This window comes from Chelonia mydas, chromosome 5 (genome assembly GCF_015237465.2).
Source record: "Chelonia mydas isolate rCheMyd1 chromosome 5, rCheMyd1.pri.v2, whole genome shotgun sequence".
In the NCBI taxonomy this organism is placed as follows: domain Eukaryota; kingdom Metazoa; phylum Chordata; order Testudines; family Cheloniidae; genus Chelonia; species Chelonia mydas.
Window position 1 is genome coordinate 110,399,433 of NC_051245.2, and position 11,112 is coordinate 110,410,544.

Consider the following 11,112-nt stretch of genomic DNA (forward strand, 5'->3'; position numbering starts at 1 on the left):
GTGGGAAGGATCAGCAGAGGGGAGGGAATCCACCGCACGGTACAATTTCGTCCAACTGTTTTAACCTCTGTAGTCGCTGCAATCTCAGCTGGAGTGAAATGAGATTTGGTTGAAACACAAAGAAAAAAATACAATAGAAAATTTATGAATGTCAATCTTTTCTACACCTCATAATCTTACGAGTCTTACGTTATGTTCATATTTCTTATAAATGTCTCTAGGAAACTTCTCAAGCTGTGGTATAGGATGAGGACAGATTAATAAATAGCAACCATGCTCGATAACAGAAACATACTACATGTATAGAAGTCAGAGTATTTTGGGGGTATCATTATTTGATGAGCAAAGTACTAGTGAGGTGGCTAAGGATTCCAAATATATGTACTTTGTTGCATGGTCTGCCAATTATGCAATACATAAGATCACCTGATATGTGGGAGATTATGAAGAATCGCAAACCAAAATGAGAGTTGAAAAAATAAATCCATGTAATTGCAAATCCATTTCCAGGACAGGACAGGAAGAGCCTGAAGCTGCTGCCAAGGAAATCAGTTGCGATTTGGCCACTGACCCTGTAGAAGAAGGATCAGGCCCTATCTAAGCAGAGTTATAAGATATCCGCTATCTCTCTTCAACTGTATAATTGACACTAATGTTTAATTCATTTACTCCAAGGAAAAGATTTGTACTCTACCTTAGTTACTCAGCCGTCGAGTGAGTTTGTCAATCAATACAAAACATCTGGGTATTTCCATGCGAATGATCTCCCAGGCACACAGGCTGTAATCCTTTTCTTTCAAGAAAGCATCTATCCCCTGAAAGTATTGTTTCACACTCTGACTGGTGATCTGGAGGTCCTGACTTTCCGAGTTGGTTAATTCCTTCTCCATCTGTGCTCTCAAACATGCCTCCAGCTGCTGAATTTGCTGGTAAAGGCCATTTTGGAACCTGACTATGGAAGTGGCATCCCAGGCACTTTGGGTGAGGTTTTTGCTAAAGATGTTGAAGATCTCTTGGAGGATCTCTTGAATTACCACCTTGGCATTCTCCTTCTGGGCCACTGAAAGTTGGACAATATCCTGGGTGGGCTTGAAAGCTGCCCTTTCATTTATGCATTGTGAGGGGAAATTTCCGCTCCTTTTCTGCAGAAGCTCTAAGCTCTCTTTGTTCACTTTGTTCTGCTGGAAGTGAAGCATGGTACAGAGCCGAGATGAGATTTCAGTGGAGAAGAGCAGTATGAGGCAAATGTGCAGCAAAAACCTGGTGGTCATGATGATGTCTATACGCTCCTTTGCTTTGTGTGGAACCTTGAGCCTGGAGTTCGCTGAGGGTCCTACGTAGACTGCTGTGTCTTTCCTTTTTGTCTCGGAATTTAAGTATTTGGTTGGAGAATGTTTCTTTGATCATTTTCTGTTTACAAGATTTTCCTTCTTGAAGGTTTCAGAATTTTTCTTTCTGTTCTTCTTGCTGTTTTCTAGTTCTTTTACCACATTTCCTTTTTCTTTCTTTCTTTCTTTCTTTCTTTCTTTCTTTCTTTCTTTCTTTCTTTCTTTCTTTCTTTCTTTCTTTTTGTGTGTGCGTGAAAGTGACCACCCCTGACATACAGGCATTTTGTCATATTTTAATTTCTGTAATTGAAGAAGGTCAGCCACAATTCCACAGTGGTACAGAAAAGACCTCCAATTGGTCAGACAGTGCACTTGCCATTCATTACCTCCTTCATTTGAGAGACAGAAATTGTTTAGGAATATTTAAAGTTTGCTAGGCATTGAAGAAGTAAATGTCGGCGGAAAGGGTTAGGTCTCCGAAAAATATTTGGCAAATCTCAACTTTAATGATTTCCTCTGTTTTGAAGGCACATTTAAAATCTAGACAGCACAAACTATTGGCATCTTCCTTCTGTGAAACCATAAGAGAGAGAGTGCTCTGAGAAAATGACACCTTAACTCATTGTTATTTCCAGGTCTTAATATACACAGTGGAACTCAGGAATAGATGAAGCTGACAGGTGTGAAAATCATGTCCTGTTGATCACTCCAAGTAGCTGACAGGAGTAAAAAATTGAGAAGAATTCATAAAACAGGATGAGCAATTAATATACGCGTTGCATCCGAGAGTGCTAAAGGAATTGGCGGCTGTGATTGCAGAGCCATTGGCCATTACCTTTGAAAACTCATGGTGAATGGGGGAAGTCCCGGGTGACTGGAAAAAGGCTAATGTAGTGCCAATCTTTAAAAAAGGGAAAAAGGAAGATCCTGGGAACTACAGGCCAGTCATCCTCACCTCAGTCCCCGGAAAAATCATGGAGCAGGTCCTCAAGGAATCAATCCAGAAGCACTTACACGAGAGGAAAGTGATCAGGAACAGTCAGCATGGATGCACCAAGGGAAGGTCATGCCTGACTAATCTAATCGCCTTCTATGATGAGATTACTGGTTCTGTGGATGAAGGGAACGCAGTGGATGTATTGTTTTTTGACTTTAGCAAAGCTTTTGACACGGTCTCCCACAGTATTCTTGTCAGCAAGTTAAAGAAGTATGGGCTGGATGAATGCACTATAAGGTGGGTAGAAAGTTGGCTAGATTGTCGGGCTCAACAGGTCGTGATCAATGGCTCCATGTCTAGTTGGCAGCCGGTATCAAGTGGAGTGCCCTAAGGGTCGGTCCTGGGGCCGGTTTTGTTCAATATCTTCATAAATGATCTGGAGGATGGTGTGGATTGCACTCTCAGCAAATTTGCAAATGATACTAAACTAGGAGGAGTGGTAGATACGCTGGAGGGCAGGGATAGGATACAGAGGGACCTAGACAAATTGGAGGATTGGGCCAAAAGAAATCTGATGAGGTTCAACAAGGATAAGTGCAGGGTCCTGCACTTAGGACGGAAGAACACAATGCACCGCTACAGACTAGGGACCGAATGGCTAGGCAGCAGTTCTGCGGAAAAGGACCTAGGGGTGACAGTGGACGAGAAGCTGGATATGAGTCAACAGTGTGCCCTTGTCCAGCGAAGCTGGATATGAGTCAACAGTGTGCCCTTGTCCAGCGAAGGTCAACAAAAATGATTAGGGGTCTGGAACACATGACTTATGAGGAGAGGCTGAGGGAACCGGGATTGTTTAGTCTGCAGAAGAGAAGAATGAGGGGGGATTTGAGAGCTGCTTTCAACTAGCTGAGAGGTGGTTCCAAAGAGGATGGTTCTAGACTATTCTCAGTGGTAGAACAGGACAGGACAAGGAGTAATGGTCTCAATTTGCAGTGGGGGAGGTTTAGGTTAGATATTAGGAAAAACTTTTTCACTAGGGGGGTGGTGAAACACTGGAATGCGTTACCTAGGGAGGTGGTAGAATCTCCTTCCTTAGAAGTTTTTAAGGTCAGGTTTGACAAAGCCCTGGGTGGGATGATTTAATTGGGGATTGGTCCTGCTTTGAGCAGGGGGTTGGACTAGATGACCTCCTGAGGTCCCTCCCAACCCTGATATTCTATGATTCTATGATTCTATAGTAACGCATGCTAGAGAGATACCCACGTGGATGACTATGATTTAGAAAGTGGTCAGAAGGAGCTTATGCAGAGAAGTCACATTATGTGTTTTTTACCAAGTGTGTCCTGGAATGAAAGAATTCAAATATTTTTTTAAAAAATGAAATTCAGTGTTCACCATTTTTGCTGGTTCCTTCTCTTTTAATATTGGCCTTCCCTTGGGCAGGGAAATTCTTCTTGTTTGTTTAATTCTCTTCACTTCCTGTGGACACGTTTCATTTTCTGGATCTCAAGCCCTAGCACTGTTGGTGTGGAGTCTCCATCATGGCAGGGAAATCTGTTTTAATTCAAGAAGAAAACCATTTTCACTGAAATTAAAAAAGAAAAATCACATGAAGAAAGCATGAAAACATTTTTGTCCGTATTAATTTTAGTTAGAGTCTCCCAAGTTTTCCTGCACTTTTATAAGAAATTTGAGATTTTTCGCTTTAAATTTTTGAAAGACACCCTGCAAAGCAGAGAAAGCAGACTTACCGCAGCCCCCAGGTTGTAATGGGCTCTGCTCCCCATTCTCCCATGACTTTCCAGGGTTGTTGGGCATCTGTATTCCACACCCGGGTGAAATCCCAGGGGAAGATGTTGCAGGGTACTGAAAGCAAATGAACAAAACTGCAAACCCAGGATATGAATGAGACCATGCTTTTGGTCGCTCTTATTGAAGTTACACACCCCCAGCAGGCATTGTTTCAGCCTGGGGCAGCCCTGACAGGGTGACTGTAATGGAACCACGCTGATAGGGATCGGAAGGGAGGTCTGACAAAGCCCTGAAAGTGATGCAGACACTCAGGTGCACTGTTTGGAAAGATTTTGTGTTCTATGCAGAAGCCATCGTGTCATCAGTTTCCCCAGCTTTCGTCACAGAAATCATTTCCTCCTGCCTGCTAGTGGAATGAAAAGGGGGAGCTTAAGTGGGGATGTATTGGTGGTGTTTTTCTCCCTTTCATCCACCTGTGGTTGGCTTTCCCACAGGAAGACCTAAAGTCATAGATGATGGATAACACTAAATGGCTCTTAAGTAGATTAAAAGCTTCTTCCACGCAGCACAGCTTCAAAACAATGTGATAGAATGATTGTCAGGCAGTTCTCCTCTGCACGATAGGGGTAGTGAAGAAGTTAGACTTTGAAGAAGAGTTTGTATGGCTCCCAGGTGCAATGTGACCAGGTCAAGGCCCCTCTTCAGCCACTCCCCAAAATTGAGGTTCTGTTTCAGCATTTAGCTGTGGATATTCTGGGTCCTTTCCGTAAGAAGACACCCAGAGGAAAGGTGTACATACTGACTTGCAGGGCCGCAAGGGCAGGGCCACCACCACCTTTGGCCACAAATTTCATAAAGATGTGTCCAGCCACTGAAGATCTAATCCTCCCAGAAGAAATGGAACAGTTTCATGGTGAGACGTTCTATACCTCGTGGGAACAGCCTACACCTCCATTTTCATCCTTATAATATGATTGCAAAGTTTGTTATGTCGGGTGTCTTTGGAAGACTCAAGATGCACTGAGCATTGTGGTCATAGTGATGTGATAGTAATTGTTGTTACTGCAGTGTTATAGTAATGTTATAGGTTCTAATTCCATGTCTAGAGTTGTGAGGCTGAAAATGTGTCTTCATGGCTTAAAATAAGCCAAAGCAAAAACTCTCCAAGAGCAGAGAGGCAGTTCACGTCTCATCAGGGCATGTACGGGAGAAACCCAGCCCAGCCTCACAGGAACAAAGGATGCTGGCCTAGGTAGCAAGAAAAGAATCTGTTAGACTCTCCAGTGAGTCACCGCCCCCCGTTCCTGTGGACAGTTTGGGACTGCGATGGGGTAATGCTCACCTGACTTTGAAGTGGTGGGCGGGGGACAAAGCCAAGAGGGAAGAAATAACATGATAAAAGGGAGAGATGTTTGCCATGCTCTTCCTCTCTCTTCCAGCTACATCTACAGCCACCACACCAAGCCACTGAAGGGCTGATAATAGGGGAGAGCCTGGCTGGGGAGCAACCCTCGCAGAAGACATGCAACATATTCATGGACTCTCATTGTGATTGTGATATGTATTCACCCAATAGTATACACAACTCCTTCTGTCCACCAAAGTACCATTGCTCCGAGATGGAGTTCCTACAGCAATGGAAAACCCCTTCTGTTGCTGTAGTCTGTCTACATTACACACTTACAACAGCATAGTTACAACACCATAACTATGCTGCTGTAGTGCCCAGGGTGTAGACATGGCCTGAGTGCAAGCAAGGCACTCTTGGTATCCATCAGCCGCTGAAAGGGGTCATGTGTGGCCGGTGGGTGAAGAGCATGACCATAGACAGACCCCTTTTATGCGCATGCAGTAGTGGTGGGCGGGGTGGGGTGGCCGTAACCCTCCAGGCCAGTGTGTGTCGGCCTGCACCAAAGAGAACATGTATTATTGTTGGTCTGTAGATGCAGCAATTGTCACTTGAGGGGCACTGTGAGAGTATGCTCCCAAGACTAGGAATGCCTTTAGCCTCCACCACTCAGGCAGTGCAGCTCCCCCTCCCACTCTTAGAGCCATAACTGAGTGCCACATGTGTGTATTTGTTCTAACATTGCATTGGCCATGAAGCATCACTTTATATTGTACATGCCACATTGTGACTGTCAGAGCATATTTCCTTTTGTCAAGATGTAACGACCTTATGTAAAATTGAGCAAAATGCTTTAAACGGGTCAGGCACATGATGTGAGGAAAATATACACGCTGAAACTGTGTTGTGGTTACAGACGTACGTCCCAGGCCCATTGCCCTCAGTCCTGCGTCTCAGGGTATACGACCAGGGTATAGATCTGCTAGAAGCTGTACAAAGGGAGACTGTCTCTATAATGTAAACAGGTGAAGTGGTCTAAGACATACTTGCTTTTCTTGGGCAAGATCTCATAAGGTCAGACGACATGTCCTTCCATTTTGCTCAGTTTTGCTGTGTAACAGAATGAAAGCCGGCACCTCCTAGAGCAGAAAACCTCCCAAACATTTTAGAAACTAATCAGCCACTATATTAAGTCACACGTGCTACCCTCCCCTCTGTTTATGTCCAAAGCAGAATACAAGCAGAATAGCTGTACTGTGCTGAGAGCAGGGTGTGCTGGGAGGTCGCTACGCCCCTTGGACTCTGTCATGCTTTTCTTAGCAACAGAATGGAGGGCTGTGGGTGTCGCCACTAGACAGGTCTGTGCTGCAGTAGGTGACAACCAAAGTATGAGGTGTATAGGAACCCATTTGTCTCTACCACTAGAGCACGAGTTCAGCTATTCCATGCCAACCCAGCAGGCTAAGGGGCAAAATAGTCCACCCAAAGCCAGATTTTTGAGCTTTGTTGAGAGGTGGCACCATTTGGCCCCATGTGTTCTGTATTTCTTGCCTCATTTCCTTGCTAAGGATATTTGCATATCATAATCTTCCCCTTTCTGTGACCTCATAACTTCCTTAGCGAGTTGTTTCTAATGTCATAAGCAGTGGTGACATGTGGTAGATAAGCAGCAGTAGATGACCTTAAAACGTACAATGCGTAGCATGTCCTCAAGCTTAAGGGGGAGAAAGCCTGTGTATTGATTTGTTCTTAATCTTTATTTACAGCCTTCTACCACATTTTCTGAATTTATTTGAACACATTGGATTAGAATGAACAATCCTGGATCCTTTGGAAATGAGGGTAATTTAATGACAAATAACAATGGAAACCAAGTGCTCCACCTAAAAAAAAAGTAATAACTTGGGAGTTCTCAGGACTAGGCAGATACAGGGCCAGAATAAGGTGTAGTGATCCTTTCCCCAAGTACAGGTTATATATCTAGTGCTCAAGATAATGTTAAAAGGTGCAGTCCAGGTACCCCACGCTACTACATTGCCCAAGGAAATGTGGTTCCCTAAGAAGGGGGCAAAGCTATGCACCAACTAGTGCATTCCAAGGTAATACATAGTCGTCATCTTCCGCGCAGAAGTACAATGTATATGCATGGTCATGAACAAAATGATGCCTGCTTGACTAATGGCAGAATTGTCAATTCCATATCCATGCCATCTTATTTTATCCTTTTGTCTGACCACTTTTCCTTGCCAAACTCTAAAGCAAAGATCAAGCAGAGTGCACGCTAGCTGTTCTGAAGCACCAAGGTAAACCAGTTGAATGTCAAAATTGCAAAACCGATACGGAGTGAGGCTAACCCAGATATGATCCCATATTTTATTGCATTTGATAACGTGCCACACAGAATTGAAAGTGGTGGTATATTACACTTTTATACAAAGAAGTAGCATCATGGGTTTTCTATATTTCCCAAACTTGGATGACCTGTTGAGGGGGAAAATTGCTCTTATGAAACCACTAGAGTTTAGCATATCAAGTGTAGACACTTTACTTTGACAGAATGGGCAAGAAAAATATTGGCCTAGCCAAGCATCGAAGCAACTTGATGTAACCTCTCTTCAAGCAGGCCATTTTAACTCTTCACTTTTACATACTATCTTCAGAGGCTTTCTGTAAACTCCCTGTCAGTAATGACTAAACTGGGAAAAGTCTAGGATAGAAAAAGCAGATGTAGATCATCCAAATAGACTGTTGTTGCCAAGTCTGTTGGCATCTACAGAAAACCAAGAAGGTCAGCAAGGCCAGGGCCGGCGCCGACTCTTCATGAAAAAAAAAATCCCATTTTTAGACCCACTCATGAGATTTTGGCTACTTTACACCTGAACCTGGAAGAAGCACACCTACTGATTTTGGGATCTGTTTTTGATTCTTAACCATGGAGCAAATTCATATCCCACCTGTCAAAAAACACGGAAAGTGAGAGATATTTTTCCTGTGGTAGTTTCTTTTCCCAATTTTTAGTGTCTTTTTTCTTCATGTTCATCCCTGTATATTTATACAAGGCACCCAGTTTACTGTTCCACCGTTTTTGTTTTGGGGAGGATGTTTTCTCCATTCTGCTAGACACTGTTATGTTTATTGTCCTGCTGTACGGGGAGATTTTGGCAAACCAGGAAAGCGCCTTAAACCACGATTGCTTATTGCATGTGTGTCATGTCAGCAGGCCGTAAAGTGGCCATGCAGCAGCCTCAGCTTGACCAAGGCTGGAGGGGTGGGGCATTTGGGTGCCATAGAAAGAGCAGCTCAACCCCGTGTCCTTCCTGATAAGAATCGTGTTGAAGTTGCTGACACATGCATTTTAGAAGAGCAGGATGTGCCCTCAGAAATGTTGAATAGGACCTCAAGGCTGCAAACTCTGGGAAAAACCCACACCTGGGTAATCAATAATCAGAAGAAAACCTCTTGCTTGACCACTGAAACCGCTTGCTTAACAAGTTTTCTTTAAGGAACATGTCATTGTTTTATAATGTGTAAAATAAGGGGGAAAAGTTTGAGGTAGTGGGACTCTTCAGGACGGGACTCTCCCTCTGGATGTATTTTGTGTTCTCCAGCGGCAGATGTGCTGCCGCTGTGTCACTCGAGAGCCACACTCAGCTTGGATAATTATCAAGGGTTGGGGGTGTTTTACTAACCTGGTTGAGACTGAGTAAAGTTTAGCTTTAAGTGAAAGCACTCTTGTCTTGTTCTGTTTGTGCCAGCCCATCTATCGTTCGGACGGCCGTGTCTCCCCTGATTTATTTCCTGACAGCAGCTCACACACAGTAAAAGTTACCAAGAGCTTTGGGTTGAAAGAACCCCGGGTAACACTGCCACCACCATAAAAACTGTTTCACAAAGCTAGAGGTTTTATAAAATGCCAAATGCTGTTGGGCTGTCCAGTCCATAAATAGCTTTTAGAAAATAACAGATCTTCCAACCAGGTCTAAATAATTATCTTCTAGATTTCCCTTACTCCTACTTTTCATCTAAGAATTATGGCACCACAACAAAATTCATGGCATATTTCCCACATCGTTTCTCCTCCTTTTCCTCTCTCTTGGTCTGTGTCAAGCTTGCCTGTACTTTTCCTTTTATGGACAGCTTCATCTCCCTGTTAGACCAAAACTGTGCTAGATAACCAGTAAGGGCCATGAAATAAACCCCTTTAATCCTAATTTCCCTTGAGGGGCTTTCCAACCTTGGGGAGCTTTTTGGCTAAAAGACAAGCTCATCTTGGCCTTTATTCCTCTGAACTTCTGACAACGTGGCAACGCTTTTCATCACAACTCCTTTCACAAAAGAACAATTTCATATCTGGTGGGGTGATTGTTTTCAATTACTTGACTGTGTAGTCATGCAGGTGATGTGCCCTGTGACTCCGTGACAACTGGAATCAAAGTGCACCACGTGGACAGAGAATCCTGCAGTAACTGACTGGAGAGCAGCAAAACAAAGGGGGATTAGCGAGAGACTGGCGTGCTGGAGTCTCCAAGAGATGAAATTACAGGAGGCGGAGGAGCCTACGGCTTAAGTGGTGGTCGCAAGGCCAGAGGGGGGCCGGTGGCCGCAAGTTTTGTGAAGCTGTTGTGCTAAATGAAGGTGGGGAGGTAGCTCCCTTTTATGGACAGCCAGTTAGATGTAAAATCCATTGTAGCAACTGTTCTCTACTTGCTTTACATGTAAAGGGGTAAAAAGTCTCTCTGCAAAGCATAAGTGAAAGGAAGTGAGTGCTCACCATGCTGGAACTTCTTAAAATGGAGGACAAACTCTCCCTTTATCTGTCTGTCTGTCCTCCCAACTGGAGAGTTCGAGAAGGCAGCAGCTCTGCTGTCAGAAGCCTGGGGCCAGGTATGAAATATCATCAGTATCATACCTAGAAACTACTCATTTGAAACCCCAGATATCTACGTAGATCAGGAAATGTCTAGAAAGACGCAATTAGCTTTCTCTCTCTCTCTCTTTTTTGTTTTTAATATTTACCTTTTTTAAGAACAGGGCTGTATTTTTGGTGTCTTATGAGATTTGTGCACATGGTTTTTACTTAGCTGGTGACAACAGCTGATTTCTATTTTTTTTTCCTTTTCCTTTCTCAGCTCTTTCCTGGAGGGGGAGTGAAATTATAGTGATAAACCTGCTGGTGGCATCAGATCTGGTGAGGGTCCACCTCTCCACCAAGTTTTGTGTAGGTGGATCGTAGTTCTGAAAATACTCTTTGCACTGAAAGGACTGGGGCAGGGAATCTAATGGGAGCAGAGCTGAGACAGATGCTGCAGATCTGTGTCTGGAGAGACCTTTTTGATCAGTGCAGAAACCATAGAATCTGCTGAATGTGGAGATGGAATGACAGCCACTTCCATGAGGAAGTCTACGGACGAACCCGCCCCTTCTTCTTCTTGCCCCTGAGTGGAAGGAAGTGGGAGAACTTCAGTGGGCGATATTTACACAGTTTTCCTCTCTTTTAAGAAATGCGAGCTGCGCTTTCCCACGGGCATTGGCTGCTCCTTATGATACAAGTGATATTGTCAAAGAGCTCAACTGAATTCTCCACTCAGCATGGCCCCTTTTTTAATTTAAGGTCTGCTGGCATGAATGGGAATAGTTGCTCTCTCGCACAGAATAGGTTTGGGGCATAGACTTTTTCAGAAGAATTCAGTATTGTTCCTGGATAGTAACTGACTGATGTATTCCCCCTGTCATAAATATAAAGGGAA

At 43.8% G+C, this 11,112-nt stretch overlaps 1 protein-coding gene across 1 annotated transcript; it reads right to left on the reverse strand.

The window, feature by feature from the left end:
* Positions 1-695: 695 nt before the first annotated feature.
* On the reverse strand, positions 696-2,107 carry LOC119566695 (interferon beta-like). Its single transcript, XM_037903089.1, has one exon. It carries the CDS (start codon positions 1,269-1,271, stop codon positions 696-698), a length of 576 nt encoding a protein of 191 aa, XP_037759017.1. The 5' UTR covers positions 1,272-2,107.
* Positions 2,108-11,112: the final 9,005 nt, after the last annotated feature.